We start from the raw sequence: 16975 nt of genomic DNA on the forward strand, positions 1-16975 counted from the left end.
CGGTGCGGCGACAAGGGAATACAGGTGATGACCTCGGCCAACCTCTGGGACGCAGGGACGCCGAGGGATCAAAGGGCCGATCCCGGCCTGGCTGCGGCCTCGCCCGCCGGTCCGGCGGCGCCTCTGAAGTCCTGGGCAGGGCAGCCTGGGCACCTGTCCTGCACCTGTTGTCGGGCCACTTGGAGTCCCCCGCCTGGCCACCCAGCCACAGTGACAACAGGAAAGTAATCACTCCCCCGCCCCCAGAGCCAGGAAGTGGCCAGAGAGGAAGTGGGGCTGCCAGCAGAGCCCCCCCAGCTGGGACAGCCCGCCAGGGCTATTTATACCCTGGCTGGGGGCATGGCGTGGCTGTGCCCATCCCCGTCCTGCTGGGACAGGGGGTGTTTGGGGGACAATGGAGGGGAGGGAGGCACAGGCTCAAGCTGGCACCTTCAGACACACACCCTGGGAGCGGGGGCGCTCCAGACATTCAGACCCAGGGACGCAACCAGCCACAACCCTCCACCGCTGCCCGCCTGGGCCTCCAGGATCCAGGCCTCCCCCTCGGCCATGCTGTGGTTCCCCATGCCCGAGCCCCAAGTCCAAGTCCCCCCCCCCCCCCGGCTCAAAGCCCCAGCACTCCGGGCCCCACGCCTGCCTGTGAGAGGGGGGGCAGACCCCTCACCCAGCGACGATGACACACGGCGGGCGTGGGAGATTAGCCTTGATCTGACATCTGCCTCTCAACTCAGTTCACAGACAGGACAGGAGGCTACAGGAGGCAGAGACAGGAAGGTGACAGCCAGAGGGCATGGAAGGCGGGAGTCCCATCGAGGCCACGGCCCTTTGGACAGGAGGAAGGTGGCCCGGCCAAGCCAGCCCGGGGGGCGGACGGACACTGTCCACGGGACAGCCAGGGCCGGAAGGTGACTTGTCCTCCATCAACAGGGCACATGACTCAGGACCCTTGGGAGGGCTCCCAGCAGCCACGGGATGTGGCGTCAATGGCTCTGTTGTCGCAGGACGCGATGATTCGGGGACTGGAAACTGTGGGGAGGCCTGTGGGTGGGGCAGGGGTGGACACAGGGTCAGGGACCTGGTCTGATGTGGCTTCGTGACCACGGCCAGGCTCTGCTGAGCCTCAGGTTCCCACCACACGTCTCCTGGGCTTCTCCTGGGCGCTCCTAGCACCGACATTCAGGCGCCCTGGGGGCAGGAAATGCTAGCGCTGAGCATCCCCCTCCCTCCTTCTGGACCATCCCTGCCTGGGGGGGGGTCCTTCCCCATGGAAGCGGCCTCCAGGGGTCACCATCTACCCTGCCTTGTCCCTGCCCCCCACGTCCTAGTGCTGGGGTGGGGAGTGCAGAGGGCAAGGGGTTCCTGCTGACGCAGCCCCGCTCTCCCTAACTCCAACCTGGCTCTCCCCGGTCCGACCCACAGGAGCAGAGCAAGACCCCAAACCACCCAGCGGCAGCAGCCACCTGAGGGAGACAGGAGAGGCCGGGAGTTTCCCAGGGCCCCGGGGTGGGTGGGGTGGGGCTCTGGCCTCGTCTCCTGGCAGAACGGTTCATCCCGATGATAGGAGGGAATTAAACAAGGCCCGCCACAGCCGACTCCTGGGGTCACAGCGGGGAGTACCACTGCGGTCCTGTCCCCGCTCCCCACCCTGCCCAGGGCAATGAACCTGGGGGCCTTCGTTCCTCCAAGGAGCTCAGGGCAGGGCAGGGGGCCCCAGCCCCAGCCCCAGCCCCAGCCCCAGCCCCAGCCCCAGCCCAGCCTCCTGCTCTGACCCATGTCGTCAGCAGGTGTCCCAGCCCCCCTAAGGGGCAAGGACTTGGGCCAAGGATCTGGGGGCCGAGGGGACATGGGTGTGTGTGTGGCGGCCGCGGACCCAGCCTGGTGATGTCCTCAGGCCAGTCCCCACCTCTGCGCCACGCGTCCCACTGGTCCCAGGCCCAGCTCTGATGGCAGGGGTGCCCCCCAGGGCAATGCTGAGGGAGGGGCAGGGGCGCAATCAAGGGCTCTGTGGGTGCTGGGACTCAGCCTGGATAAGCTTTGACCTTGGGGAGGGAGGGCGATGTGCCGGGGAACCTCCCGGAAGGGCGCCCCGCCCCCCGCCCTCACCCGGGCTGGGCACAGGTTGCGCGGGGCAACATCCGGGAAGGCTTTTCCCGTCATCAGGGAAGGAAGAGCCTCTTCTGGCATCAGACACCTCATTTCCGCGGCGTCCGCCTCCCCCTCCCCCACGGCCACCAGCCGCTCAAGGCCCCAGGGTCCCGCCCAGGACGCCTGGCGAAGGGCCGCTGGCAGTGGCGGGGCTGAGCCCGGGGTCCCCGGGGCCTGCTCTCTGGGAGCCGCTGATGCTGCCTGGCTTCGAGGAGGTGGTGGGCGAGGGCGGCGCTGAGGAGGCGTGTCTGCGGCCCTCCCCGCGGACCCCAAGTGCAGGGGCCCCGACCCCTGCTGCCCGTCTCCAGGACACACAGAAAGGGGCTCTGGCCGCGGAGGTGGGCGTCCGCCCCCTTGGTTACAGCTCCACAAAGCAGCGGGCGCTGACTGACAGGGCCCCTCCCCCGGCTGTGCTGGTCCTGGGGGTGATGGACAGGTCCCCGCAGCCCAGCCTGACCTCTGACCTCACGTGGGCTGGTGCAGCCCTAATCCTGAGCTGAAAGAAATGAGGCTGGGTGCTGGCCAGGGCCTCTCAGGCCTCATCCCCTGCCCTTCGAGGAGGGAACCGAGGCGGACATGGAGGCGGTAGCAGTGACAAGAGCATGAGTGGCAGAGGGCAGCCAGGCCCCACTAGACACCCCGGGGGCCCCAGGGAGGGGTGGCCCCCAGCCCCTTCCTCCCTCCCCGACAGTGGCGAGGGGCCCCAGACGAAGACCCGGAGCTGGCTGGCCCCTGGCTCCCAGCCTCATCCGCTTTTACTGAGCGGCCAGCCGCAAGGCCTCAGCCGCTGGCCACAGCCCTGCGACCCAGGGAGCTCCGGCCCCTGAGCTGGAGGCAGGGCAGCCCCAAAGACTTGCAGGCAGCTTCCCCCTGCTCGGCGTACCCACCCCGGCTCCGCGGCCAAGACTCCAACCCTGGCCCCAGCATCCCAGGGACACAACAGCGGGCACCTGCCTTGTGTGCCCGGGGGCCCTCCCAGGCTTTCCCAGCTGTTCAGGTCCAGGTCCCGGATCCTCTAGGCCAGCGGTTCTCAACCTGTGGGTCGCGACCCCTTTGGGGGTCGAACGACCTTTCACAGGAGTCGCCTAAGACCATTGGAAAACACAAATATAATTACATGTTGTTTTTGTGATTGATCACTATGCTTTCATTATGTTCAATTTGTAACAATGAGAATACTTCCTGCATGTCAGATATTTACATGACGATTCGTAACAGTAGCAACATGACAGTGATGAAGTAGCAACGAAAATAATGTTATGGTTGGGGGTCACCACACCATGAGGAACCGTATGAAAGGGTCGCGGCATTAGGAAGGTTGAGAACCACTGCTCTAGGGGCTGCTCTCCCGTCCCCCCCCCCCCCATGTTCTGGATGGAAACCCCTAGAAGCCAGATCCAGGGGTTTTGCCTTGGGTGTGAGCTGCCTCAAGGGCACAGACTCTGGCCCCAAGTCCCTCAATATCTGTCCCCTCTGACCCCACCCCTGAGACAGGCTCTCCAGATTGGAGACCCAGAGGGCTCCCCAGGAGCCACCCACACTCGCCACCCCCTCCCCCCAAGCAGGTGAGCCAGGTCGGTGCCAACAATACCAATTACAGCCGCTCTCACCCAATTAGCAACTAATTATGGCCTCTAGTCCATTCAACATAATTAACATGTAAATGACTCGGGTGTTTATGTTCAATAACTACTCTGATTGAATTTAATTTAAATGTCTGAACTGGGGACCCAGTTACCGTATTTCACCACCTAGAGCTGCCACTTCCTGGGACTGTCTTCTCCTGGGCTGGGGGGGGGGGGGGCGGGCGAGCGAGGGCCAGAGTGGAGGGGGGAGGGGCAGGGCCTCAACACTGCCAGCCTGGCGAGGGAGGGGTGGGTGCCGCCTGCATCCCTGACATGCCTGTCCCCAGTGGAGCCCTCAAGATGGGAAGCCTCTGGGAGGCGGGCCTTCTGAAGGGCTCTGTAAACACCCAGCTGCTCAGTAAACAGGCGGACAGGAGCCTGGGCGAGGAGAGGGCAGGCTTCCCTCCCGCTAAGGGGTGTGGGTGTGGGGCTGGGGTGGGGACTGGGAGGTGGGGGTGGGGACTGGGCCTGGGGGTTGAGGCAGGGCCCGGGGTGGGGCCAGGGGCTGGGGCACGCGGTTCCCACGCCCGTTCCGCCCCAGCGCCCACCTGCCCCGCCCAGGAGAGGACCGGCAGGGGCACAGGCCAAGCCAGGAGGGAAGGGGCGCAGGGTCACGCCCTGGCAAGCGGCAGCGGAACCGGAGGTCCCACCCTCTCCCCGCAGGAAGTCAGTGACTCCCCGTCTATCCCAGCAGTGGGCGCCTCCAGCCCAGGTGCCTCCCGGGCCTGCCCACCGCCAGGCCTCAGGGCGCCTGATGGGCCGAGGGCTGGGTGGGCGGCTCTAGAGGCCAGGGGTCCTCAGGGGCCGCTCGGGGCGCAGTGATGGGGGGCGCCCTGTGGGCATTCGCGGGCCAGGCGGAGGCCAGGGCCTGCCCAGCCTGGAAAGGGCTCGGTCGGCCCAGGGAGCTGCCGGGCGGAGGGTGGGAGGACGCCGGTCAGGCGAACGGCTCGCACAGGAATGTGCCCCAAGAAGTGGGGGTGGTGAGGGGAGGGCTGCACTGACCCACTTTCCAGGTGGGGACGGAGCCTCCGGTTCCACAGGCCGGGCCCTGCCCCTCCTCCCACATTCCAGCCCGGAAACCCCTGCTCCTTCCTCAGCACCTCCTCCCTGTGGCTGCAAAAGACAACAAACTCTCCGCGGCTCATTTGCCATAAATCACCCCGGCAGCTCAGCCCCACCTCTGCTCTGGTCTCCCCGACTGCGGGGTCCCTGCAGGATTCCCAGGTGCCCCCACGGTCTCAGCCCCGCCCCACACCTGGCGGGAAACGGAGGCACCGCACAGGCAGACGTGTGCTCACGGCCGGCCGTCCTCGGGGGCGCAGTGACGGGGGCGCAGTGAGGCTGAGCTCGGAGCCCAGGCGGGAGGGTCCGTACTGACACCGGAAGGTGTTGGACACAGGACAGTGGGCAGCCTTGGCAGAGGCCCCGGAGTGCCAGCCACTGGGCCCGGCACCAGGCCCCACGCAGCTGCTGTCCCGCCGATGGTGCCCGGCCCACGGAGCCCCACGCAGGGGAGCAGCGGGGTCACACTCCGCCTGGGAGGGGCCTGGGGCACCGGCACGAGCCTTAGCGGGAAGCCCTGAAGCCCTGGGCGGAGAGGGGAGACCTCAGAGGAAAGAGTGTGTCCGGGTAGGAAGCCAAGGACGGGTCAGGGTGCCGGTGAGAGGGGCGGGGGCGGGGGGGAGGAAGGAAGACTGGGGGGGCGCCTGGAGCTGAGGCCTCCCGCTCAGAGGGCTTCCTGGTCCCCGGAGGGGCCGTTGCTTTGGGGCTGTCCCCGCCTGTGGAGAGGGAGAGACACCCGTGCCTGCGGGGGGGCCCAGTGCAAACGCCACACACAGGTCTGCCCCGCCGAGGCCTCCCCCCACAGGCTGGCCTCCTGGGTCCCCCGCAGCCAGCACCCAGGCCCGGTCTCCGCTGGGTCAGGGCCAGGGGTCAGGTCTGGGGCCGCTCCGCTGCCCAGGGGGCTGCAGGCCCGGCAGCTCAGGCGCCCGCTGAGCTGGGCTCGGGACTCAGACCGAAGCCTTCTGGCATCCAGGCCTCTGGCAAAGGCCCTCGCGCTGTTTCTAAGAAAAATGCAGCAGGAATCCTCTCTGCTTCTCCAAAGCGCCAAGGGGCCCTCGAGGCGGGGCTCGGTTCCCAGGCCAGCGCCAGGCCGGGCCAGCTCAGGCCGGGCCAGCTCAGGCCAGCGCCCCTGCCCAGCCGTGCGGATGCCCGGCGAGCAGCCAGGCCTGGTGTCCCCGGCACAAGCTGCAGGAGCCGGGACAGCGCCCCAGGAGGGGTCCCTGCAGCGGATCGCGGGCCCAACCAGACTGGTCGCCCTCCACGGCTTCCCCTCCCCCCACGCCTTCCTAACACTGGATTCTCCCCACAGCGGATGTCACCTCCGGGATTAAAGAGCTTAAAAGTCACAAGGACAAGTACAGACTGCGCCCCGGCACCAAGCGCGACCCCCGCCAGCAGCCCCTTTCCCAGGTGCCACCGCACACACCGCCTCTGCTCCCGCTCTTCCCTCGCCCCATCTCCCTTCCCCTTTTGAGACGTAGCCTCCTCCATGAAGTCAGCCAGGATGCCCACGACAGCCATTCTCCTCCTGACCCCCTCCACCCACAGGGCTCAGGGTCCTGCCTGCAGTCCTTTCCAAAGGTCAGAAACCAGAGGGAGGGGTGAGGCCGTGCGGGGCTCCTGGGCACCCCAGACTGGCCCTCACCTGTCCGCCTCCCGCAGGGGGGCTCCTTGCTTCCTTTACTGGGGCCGCGGCTGGACTCACGGCGAACCCTCCCAACAGCACCATGAGGTCGGTACCACGTGTACCCCGTTTGTACCCCCATTAGGAAGCGGGGACACAGAGGGACTCAGATACTTGAGGCCCACTCATGGCCAGGACGCAAGCAGGACAGCCCGAGCCGTCCAGGCCCAGGGAGGGACCAGGGATTGGAGAGGCGAAGCCACCGGTCCGAGGTCACACTGCTGACTGACGAGGGTAGAATGGGGTCTGCCTGCCTTCAGGGCCAGTCCGCTCAACCACCACCACCCGCACCTCTGCTTTCTACCCACTTTCAGTGCCTGCTCCCTGCCCCGGGGGGCGGGGGGGGGGCAGGCGGGAGCTGGAGGTCTCCCAGGAGCTAGGAGCCAGGGGGCAGGGTTCTGAAGCCCCCCCACCCCCACCCCCCGCCCACCCCGCCTCCGGAGGGTCACAGGGCTGGGATGCGCAGACAGGTGCAGACAGCCAGGAGCCCTCTCTCCGCGGCTGCCTCCCAAGCCACAGGGTGAAAGACGCTTTTATGAGCTGGGATGAGATTCTTATCTTGGCGGTTTCTCTTTAAATTCTTTACGATTATGAAGCAGCGGGGGCTGCCAAGGAACATGATTTACTCTCTAGCATGCACCAGCTCCCGCCGGTGCCAAGGAGGGAGGGCGGGCCTTGTGCCAGGGAACCCGAGACCAGGCCTGGCCTGCCGGGTCCCCCGCCGACGGCAGGCCCGGCCGAAGCTTGGCTGGACCCCGCGGGCGCACAGCTGAAGGCCCAGCCCCTGGCCTGGCTGACAGGCGGGGCTCAGGCAGGACCTGCCCCTGCTCCCAGGACCTGCCAACTCCCCAAGTGGCCATTTCCCAGCTCCCCCTCCGGAGGGAGGCCGCTCCCACTGCCAGGAAAGCTGATCCCAAATGCAGGGATCTGGGCTCAAGTTCACGCGTTGGGTCTTCCTTCCTCCCTCTTTCTGGCTCATCCAGGAACACACGCCCATCCTGCTGTGCTGTCCCAGCACCTGAGCCTGCCCAGCTCCCGGCGCCGGTCCTGGCCTCGAGGCTCCGGAGCGCCAGGCTCCTCACCGCCTCCCCTGCAACCTGGGGCTCCACGCCTGTTTGGCTGGCCCCTGGCCCGGGAGCCCCGGGAGGGGGCGGGTGGGTCCTCTCACCCCCCAACCTCACTCCACGCCTGTGCATCAGGCCTGGGACTGGGGCAGTGCGCCAGCCAGCGAGGCTTGCACAACCCCCACCCACGGTGACCCCTCCTAACCTCCCATCTCATCCTCTCCTAACAAGGCAAGTGCAGACTCTGGCTTTGGGCTGCCACATGCAAATGATGTCAGTGGCTCCGGGGCGGGCGGGGCGGGCCCAGGAGCCCTTGCCCCTCTGGGACCTGGTTTCCCTTCAGAAAAGGTGAGAGTGTCCTGGAGGCTCGAGAAGCAGCCCTGGGCGGCCCCAGGCCTTTCCTGGGGAAGGAGGCTGGGAAGGCCAGCGAGAGGCGCTGCAGGGCCCTGGAGCCTTGTCCCCACCCAGCTCACAGGACCGGGCTGTGCCCGCATCCTCCCGCCGCCCTCGCTCCTCCCCGACAGGCTCCCCTCGGTCCGGCCCAGGAAGCCTCAGGTCCCCAGGAAACCCCGGGGCTGCCTCAGGCCGTGGAGGCCGCCACTTGGCTGTCATCAGGGGCTCCCACAGTTACTCCTATTGTGGGCATCTTTCCCGACCTGCTTTGGCGAAATGACCTTCTGCTCCATCTCCCTACCCCTGCCTCAGTTTCCCCAGCAGTCCAGCCCCCTCGTGTCATCACAAGACCTCTTTCCCCCACGGAACACTTCTTGGCCCCAAGTCCCAGCCAAATGCGGCCCAGGCAGCAGGGTGTCCTGTGGGGGGCTCCCTGGCACAGCGCGCATTCCCCACGGGGAGCAAAAGCCCTGGCAGGGCCGGCACCTCCCTGTGGCAGCCAAGGTGGTGCCCTCTCAGGCGCGGGGAGGGGAGCTGTCCTCCCAGACGCGGTCGGTGACTCTGGGGTTAAGGGGACCCAGGCCTGGCGAGGAGGGCGGAGGACAGAGGGGCCTGCAGTCCCGGCTCTCCAGGCCTGGCACCCTGAGCTCAGAGAACACCCTGTCTGCTCCCGGGGTCTCCCCACGTGGCCCCTCACTTCTGCCCGACCTTGGCTGTGCTGCTGATGGAAGCTCAGGGCTGGGCCACAGGAGCCCCCGACTCTGACTGAACCCCGGTCCCTTCTCCCTTCCACCCTCTTTGCTTGAGGCTGGGCAGGGGGTGCCCAGGCGGACGGGCAGGCAGCAAGCCCATGTCTGGCCCAGTTCCTGCCTTTGTTCCTTTATCTGCCCTGGGCAGGAATGCCCCGTATGCCAGCGCCTCCCAACTGCAGCCGGACCGAGTCCCTGAGGCCTGGAGCCAGAGTGACCACCAGTGCTTCTGGGAGCAGCCCTCTCTGTGCCCAGGAGGAGCCCCCACTTTCCCAGTCCACAGCCAGGCTGTGGGACCCCAGGTTCTGCGGGAGCTGGCCTCTGCTCTCACTCCACAAGCCCTCGGCGAGGACTCACTCCTCAGCGAGGGCCGCTCCCTGCTCATGACCTGGCTGAGACCATCCAGGGCCCGGCGCACAGTCAGAGCCGGGCTCCCAGGTGGCACAGGCGACAGGGTGCCCACTGTCTTTCAGCCGGTTTGACGGTAGGGACCCCGTCCTGTTCACTGCAGCCTCCCCAGTGCTCAGCACAGGGCCTGGCGCACAGTAGGTGCTCAGGTATCCGCTAAACTAAGTGACGTTAACCATAAAACCAGGACACGCGATCCAGTGGGGACCAGGAAAGGCCGCTCAGGGCAGGGACACCTGCGTGTGCAAAGGCCCCGAGGCTGGGGCATGGGTGGCCCCGGCTTCCCGCAGCCCCACCCCGGCGGCCAGGGCAGTCAGCGCTCCGTAGGCCGCCTGCCAGGAGCTGGGCTTTTAGTCACCGCGGGTGTTGGCTTCAGAGCTAATTGAGAGCGAATCGACCTGACTGATGTGGGCGTCAGGCGTCGACAAGGCCAGGACACCGGGGTTCTATTTCTGGCCTCGCTTCTGCCTCCTGCCCGACCTTGGCCTTGCCCTTGCCCCAGCCTCGGTTTCTCTCTCTGGGAAACAGGAACAAAAGCCTCTGCCCCTTTGCCCCCCGAAGGCCAAGAAGGTTTAAGAGGAGCCTGCAGAGGGCCTCCCCGTGCGTCGTCCCTCCTGCGACCTCCCATGGTCTTCAGGGTGATGACAAAAATAACCCAGAGTGGATGCCGGGCTCCAGGGTCCCCGGGGTGTGGAGACCAAGCCACCCCACCCTCGTCCTGTGGGCGAAGGGGATGGTCTAACCCCCTGCCTGCACCCTGGGCTGCTGGGAAGGGGGGCAGGGGGGAGTCAGGCCCCTTCAAGATTTATTGATCTGCTCTGAGGAATTCCACCAGGAAAGGGTGGGGGGTGTCAGCAGAATAAATAGCTCATCTCCTGGCCTAGGAGAGGGGCTGCCCATTCCTCAGGCCCTGCACGGGCTGCCCTCCAGGCTCACCCTCAGAAACCCGTTCCCCACTAACCCATCCCCCCACTGACCCATCCCCCCACTGACCCATCCCCCCACTAACCCATCCCTCTGCCGGGACAGGCCAGGGCCGGGAGGGGCTTGGCGGGGGGACATGGGCACACGCACACGGTGAGGCGAGGCGAGGCGAGCTGGGCTGCAGCCAGGCTTGAGGAAGGAAAGAGCCCGGCCCAGCCTTTCACCCCGACATGAGTGCCCGGAAACCTGGCCAGCCAAGGCTGAGTCCGCCCCACCCAGGGCCGGCGGCTGGACCGAGTGACCTCGGGCCAGAGGGGGGCCACGGCTGAGAACGCGGGAGTGACCCAGGCCCCGCAGGCCCCGGCGTGGCCACTGGCCCTCACCCAGGGGCACAGGAGACTTCCGATCGCACGCCCCTCCGAGGAAGGGCCCGTGAACCACGCGTGTTGGCCTCCCGGTGCCTCAGGTGATGGAGCCGCGGGACCCGCTCTCACTCTGCAGACCCCAGCCCGCCCCTGGCTCCTCTCAGGCACTTCCGAGTGCTCACGGGGGCTGCAGGGGCGCGGGCTTGTCACCACAGCACACGCTCTGCCAGAGCTCGCCAGGTGGCCTGCCCTCCGGTCACAGCCACAGCACCCTCCCCAGTTCCTGGGAACCCTCCCACCTCCACCCACAGGGAGGCTCCTCTGCGCCCGCACCCCTGCAGAGCAGGTCCTGCGCCTCCACTTCCTGGAGCCGGTGTCTGCCGGTTTCTGACCCTCCACCCGGGGCTGCCCAGGGCAGGACCAGACGCAGAGCGGGCGCCAGGGCTTCTGCAAACACAAGCTGGGAGGGCGGCAGCGCCAGCGTCCAGTTCCCACTCAGAGGAGCCCCTGCAGGCCCGAGGCGAGACTCCCCTCTGCCTCTAGAAGGACCCAGACTCAGGACCCTGCTCCAAAATGTCTGAGTGGCCCAGGCCCCAGCCTTCCCAGCAGCCCCCACCTCCTGTCCCCCCCTCGCCCCCAGGCCACCCACGTGTGGTCCTTGTTTGCGGTGACCTCTCCTCTCTCCCGTGCGGGAGGCCGAGGGCTGTGCACAGAGGGGCTGCTGGGGACCACACGGCGGCCTTACCTTGGAATGAGAGCCGGACCCGGGGCGTGGCTGGCGGGTGGTCCTGGACGGGGGTGGCTGGCCAGGCCCCGGTCACTAGGGAAGCCCAGAGGAGGAGACCAGCCACAGGCATCGTGGGAGGGGCCAGGGGCCCAGGACGCAGCTCAGCGGTCCGGACACCTGGGAAGGCAGAACCGAGATTGGATGTGGGAGCAGACAGGGGCGTCCTGCCCCACCCACAGTCCCCCATGTAATTCTGCAAAGGACCTCAGTCTCCCATCTGAACAAACAGGGTGACGGTGTCTCCTCACACACCCCCGTACTCAAACCTCACACACTTTCTTGTCCCTGTTTCGTCTATGTAACCAACGGCCCTGAAGACCAGGCAGCCAGGTGCAGCCCCGGGTCAGCAGAGCTATGGGGCTGGGGCGGGGGGGGGTGCGAACACTGGAGACTCACTCTCCCAGCCCCAGCCCTGACTGCACTCCCCACAGGCTCCTCCTCATGCCCACCCCCCACCGAACGAGCTGCCCATCCCTCTCCCACCTCAGGCTGGAGGAAGAGGGGGCCGCTCCACCCAGGACAGGGAAATCTGGACCTGGTTATCGGGGCGCGGTGCACGGGAGAGCAGAGAATGCGAGAGGCCCGTGAACGCAGCCCACAGTGCAAGAGCGCAGCAGCCAGGAAAGGAGAGGCAGGGAAGAGCCGTCTCCTTCTGCTGAAACCACAGCAGGAGGGATCCAGGTCAGACCTACGGAAGGACTTCCCGCGGCAGCCTGGGCGGGCCTGCAGATTCCCCTGCAGAACTCCCGCACCCCCGGCGGGTCCAAGTCTCAGTGCGATGTTTTCCCAATGTTGTCTCCCCAGGCAGACTGGCTGTGGGTAAACGCAGCCCAGCACCAGTTGTCGGAACATATTGCTCCCTCCCAGCAAAAACCAGCGCCAACTCCCCGCCCCCCCACCCAGATGCACTGGCGGTGGGGGCACCAAGGCGACCGTGCGAGCCCCACCCCCTGACCCGCTCTGTCTCCCCCTCCGCCCGTGGGAGGCAGGCCCAGGTGAATGCTGGGCCCTGGGGTGGGGTGAGGGCCTGGGCCTGCGAGTCCCTGGCACCTGCTGACACATGCTGGGTGAGGCCCCACAGGCCCCACTGGGCAGACCTGGTGCCCTCCGCTGACCTGCATCCCCAAGCCCTGACCTCTCCTGCCAGGGCCAACCATTCATGGTTCCTCAGACAGGAAGTGCAGCCTGGGCCTCCCGGCCATTCCCCAGGGGTGCCCTGGGGTGGGGGAAGGCCCTCTCCTGGGAGCTGGTGCCTCTCTGTTCCCCCCAATCCCCATCACAGACACTCCCTCCTGGGGAGGTGGGGGGAGGGGGGGACAGGGGAGAATCAGAACCAGCCCCTTCCCTGCCTGCGGGGGGCACCAGGCTGGTGCTGGCTGAATGGCAGGCTGAGGGGGGCAGGTGGGGAAGGGCTGTGCAGCCACACCCCTTGGGGTGCACCGGGAGGCCCCACTAACAATTGTGGACACACACACACACACACACACACACACCCTCACGTGCAGGCCCACACATGTTCACACAGGCATGTGTTTGCTCAGGAACTTGACCTGCTAGTGGGGTGGGGCTCAAAGAAGCTGGGAGACATGGTCCTGGCCTGGGAGGGGTCCCTCAGGGAGCTTTGATCCCATGTAGGGGGGCCGGGGGGGCTCCGGTTCTCTCCCCTCCCCTCCTCGGCCTCACTTCTCCTGCCTCCATGTTCATGGTGACAAGGTCAGGGTCACCAAGGACAGTGCTGGAGTCCCCCAAGGTGTCCATGGAGGTGGAGGGCTCTGCCCTCCTGGCTCCTACAAGGACCTCCCACAATGCTCTAACCCTTTAAAGGGGTGAATGTGGGAGGTTCGAGTCTTTTGGGGCCTGAGGCCCAAGTCCAGGCCCCCTCTTTAGCAGCCTGGGGGATGGAGGAGAAGAGAGGAGAGGAGCAGAAAGGAAGGAGAGGACAGAGGGAGGACCGGGAGGGCATTTCTGTCGTCACTCCCCCTCGGCCAGCTCCTGGAGGCATCCCACTCAGCCCAGCCCCAGAGGCTCCCCAGCCAGCTGGCCCAGGTGGGTGGACAGAGGAGGAGCAGGCACCGCCACCTGGGAGCCCACCAGGAGGAGAGCAGGGAAGGAAGGAAGGAGAGAAGGCTGGTGGGAGGGAGCAAGGGAGGAAGGCAGGCGGGAGGGAGGAGGAGGAGAGAGGGAGGAGAGAGGGAGGGACAGAGAGAGACGCTCAAACAAAGAACCGAGGAGCTGGGGCTGGCAAGGGGTGCAGGGAAGGGGCGGGAGATCGAGGGGGTCCGGAGGTACCTGGGGTCGGGGCCGGGGGTGAGGTGGTAGAATTGTCTAGCCTGCTCCAGACCTCCCAGGCCGAGGGGGGTGGGGTGGGGGTGGGGGTGGACAGCCTGCCTCAGGGAGGGAGCTTGGCTGCTCAGAGCTGGGAACTGCCTGGCTGCGAGGGAGGCAGGCGCAGGGGCTGTGGGGGAACATGGGGAAGAAATTATTAACAGCACCCCACCCCCTCCCCAGCCCCTGGATCTGCCCCCAGCACAGGCCAGCGCTCCCCCCAGCTCCTAGGCGTTCCCCCTCCCCCAACACCCCATGGGCCAGGAAGCAGAGCCACCCCAGCAGAGCTGGGACTGACCCCCCCCCTTTCGTTTGTGGTGGGGGTTTCCCAGTCAAGGTCACCTGGGCTTGGCTCCATCCTCCCCCTCAAGGTATGCCTGGCAGAGCAGGGGGGCAGGGGGGCCGCGGGGGACAGCTGGCCCTCTCTCCCCACAGCCACACTTCCCGATCCGGCTCCTGAACTGCACTGAGGGGCAGCAGTAAGGGCAGCCCGGCCCAGGGCCCTGGCTTGCAGGTCACTCCCTTGGCGATCTGGGAAAAGGCTCAGCTCATCTAACCTCCCCGCTGGGATGAGCCCCCACCCCTGGGTGCAGGTCCCGGGTCTGGAGGGTCTGGAACTGTACAGAGGCTCCTGGGTGAATTCAGGACAGGAACCCCCCACCGGGCCCACCTCCAGGGCACACACACCAGTGCCCTAAGTCGGCCCCCTCCCCCAGGTGCTCTGGGCTGGTGTTCACAAGACAGCAGCTCAGGAATGAGAAGTTACCTACCCAGCCAGGCCCAGCCCTCGGTCCAGCCCCTGCCTCACTCCCGGGCCAGCCTGGCACTTCCAGGGCCCACCTGCTCTAGGAGAGCCCCCCCCCCCGCCACCACCCCCCGTCCTGGGGCCCCTGCCCACTTCACCACTGGGGCCCAGCGGCCCAGATGCGGGCTTGGCTGCGGGTCTCCCCGCTCACCCACACCCCACACACAGCTGGGTCCCTAATGGAGCAAGACTCGCTGCTGGAGAAGCAAACCCGCGCTGGCAGCAGGGAGTTCGGGTTGGCCCGGTGCTGGGAGGAAGGCCGCGGGGCTGGGGTCCCCCCTGCCCTGGACCTGGGAGACCCTCCGCGTGGGGGCAGCCAGGACAGCGCTTCCTTTGAGCCGAGGATCGTCCGATGGGGCCACTGAGGCAGGCGGCGCACCCACCGGGCACAGCGCTGCCTGGGGCGCGGGTGGGAGAGGGCTGAGCCGGGAGAAGCGGCGGCCAGATCCCGCTCCAGGAACGTGGGAGTGGCGGAGGGGGCGGGGGGCGCCCACCAGACCTTCGGGGAAAAGTTGCTCTGCGCCGGGGACCCCGCAGGCCGCATCCGCCGACATCCCAGGTCGCCCTGAGGCAAAGGGTCCGGGCAGACCGACAGGTACCGCGCCCGTTCTGGTCGCGTCGCCCCGAGTCCGCGGAAGCCCCCCCGACCCCCGACGCCCGCGCCGCGGACACTTCCGCAGAGTTGCAGCGCCGCGGCTCCCGGAGGACCGCGAGGTGGCCGGCCGCCGCCGCTCCCTGCCGTTCCCGCCGCACTCACCTCTTCCGCGGCGGCGGGGCCTGGGCTCCCGGGCGGGCGGCCCGCGCTAGCGCCTCCCCCGGGCCATTGCCCTGCCCGCGCCCTCTCGCCGCTGTGCCTGAACCGGTGTCGGTGCCGCGCCCCGGCTTAACGGGTTCCGAGGGCTTCGAGCGCGTCAGCAGCCGAGGCCCCGGGCCCCAGCCCGGGCCATGGGAAGGCTCAGGGGCGCTCGGGGCCGCCTCCCCCCGGGTGGGCTGCGGGCGCCCCCTGGCCGGCGCGCCGAGGGCGCATTCCCCGGCGCGGGGCGCGGGGCGCGGGGCGCGGGCGACGGCGCGCTCAGCTCCGGGCGCTGCGCTCCGCTCGCTCGGCCCGATGGCGCGGTGCCCGCCCGGTTGCTGGGCTGGGGCCCGGCGGCCGCGCGGGGGCTGCGCCGCTCCTCGCCGCACGCCCCGGCCTGGCGCTGCGCTCGGGGCTCGCCGGACCGCGCCGATCGCTCGCTCGCTCGCTCTGCTCTCGCGGCCGCCAGCGGGACAGGGTGCTCCGAGCCGCGCGGGGAGCGCCGGCAATTGGCCGCCCGTGGGCGACATTTGCATAGCGCGGCCCCGCCCCGCCCGGCCCCACCCCCGGGGCGGGACCCGCCCGGCCGCCACCCCGCCCCCGCTCCACCTGTCCGCGGCTGCGGCTGGGGTCTCCCCGGCGGAGGGCCGCCCGCGCCAGGGAAGGCTGATCTGCACCCCGCGCCCTCGCCCCGGCTTCGCGGGCGGCGCCCCCGCCCCGCCCCGGCTTTGTCTCTCGGTGGCTCCACCGCGCACTGCGCCTGGTGTTTACCCGGGCGCTCAACTCCCAGGCGGGAAGGGCGGGCGCGCCTGGCAGCAGGGAGCCCGGCTCACCTGCGCACCCCGGGCGGTGTCGCTCCTTCCCACTCCCCGCCGGCCGGCCGCGCGCGAGTCCCGCAGCGCAGGACCCAGGACTGCCCCGGACGCTCAGCAGGTGGCGGTGCAGCCCCTGGGACGGCTGGCACCGCTGGTGCTGCCCACACCCTCCAGCCCCCGCCTGTCCGGCTGTCCAGCCCCTCGAGGGCTGCCAGCCGCCCGCCTATTCCAAGCCAGCGGCCCCAGGCACCCACCCTGCATAGTTCCATGTCCCAGAGCAGCCAGCCAGGCTGGCCTCCCCTCCTACCGGGGACATTTGCTGTCAAATGGCCTCGTGATCACCCCAGGGCCCTGCAATGAGTGGGAAGGGACCCTCCACCAGCCCACTCCCCAAGGTCATGGCCTCACCAGCCTGGACCAGTCTCAGCCCTGCCCAGGCACTTTGCTAAGGTCCCAAGGGGCATGGGCCCTCCAGCCTCTCCCTCCTTCCTCTCTCCTCTCTCCTTCCCTCTCCTCTGCCTTCCCTTCTCTTCTCCTTTCCCTCCTTTTCCCTCCTCCTTTTCTCCCTCCCCCTTCTTCCCCTCCCCCTATTTTGTCTTCCTCTGGTCCCTCCTCTTCCTCCCAACTCCTTCTCCTTTCTCTACCCCCCTCAGCTCCTCTCTCCTCCGTTTCTCCTCCTGGCTGACCAGACCCTCTGAGGAGGGCCTCCCTTCTCCGGCCAGTGGCTGCTTGACTGCAAAGGTGGGGTGGGGTGGGATGTTAGGGATCCTGCCCACCAGCCTCAGAGTGTGGCCCACAGGCTCCATCCGGCAGAGGCTGGCCATTTGAGGCCGGAACCCCCAGCTGGAGTCACGTGGCTGCAGTGACAGCGCTGCACCTCTCCTCTCTGTCACATCTCATTTAAAACACCGCGACAGCCCTGGCTCGTGTTGCTCAGTGGATAGAGCGTCGGCCTGCGGTCTGAAGGGTCCTGGGTTCGATTCCAGTGAAGGGCACGTGCCTGGGTTGCAGGTTTAATCCCCTGGGGAGGC

The 16975-nt window shown here is 67.8% G+C and overlaps 1 protein-coding gene across 6 annotated transcripts in view; it reads right to left on the reverse strand.

The window, feature by feature from the left end:
* SEMA3F (semaphorin 3F) overlaps window positions 1–15620 on the reverse strand; it is a 28414-nt gene extending 12794 nt beyond the window's left edge. The window contains exons 1-3 of one of the 6 annotated variants that reach the window (XM_059664692.1): window positions 15094–15620; window positions 11742–11858; window positions 11165–11323 (exon numbers count right to left, since the gene is read on the reverse strand). In XM_059664692.1, the coding sequence (XP_059520675.1) occupies window positions 11165–11276 (112 nt within the window). In that variant the 5' untranslated portion in view covers window positions 11277–11323; window positions 11742–11858; window positions 15094–15620. Of the gene's footprint in view, window positions 1–11164; window positions 11324–11741; window positions 11862–14830; window positions 15017–15093 lie in introns of those variants that run through there. The other 5 variants (XM_059664691.1, XM_059664690.1, XM_059664694.1 and 2 more) reach the window with 5 other exon arrangements.
* Window positions 15621–16975: the final 1355 nt, after the last annotated feature.

Source organism: Myotis daubentonii, chromosome 14 (assembly GCF_963259705.1).
Source record: "Myotis daubentonii chromosome 14, mMyoDau2.1, whole genome shotgun sequence".
NCBI lineage: Eukaryota > Metazoa > Chordata > Mammalia > Chiroptera > Vespertilionidae > Myotis > Myotis daubentonii.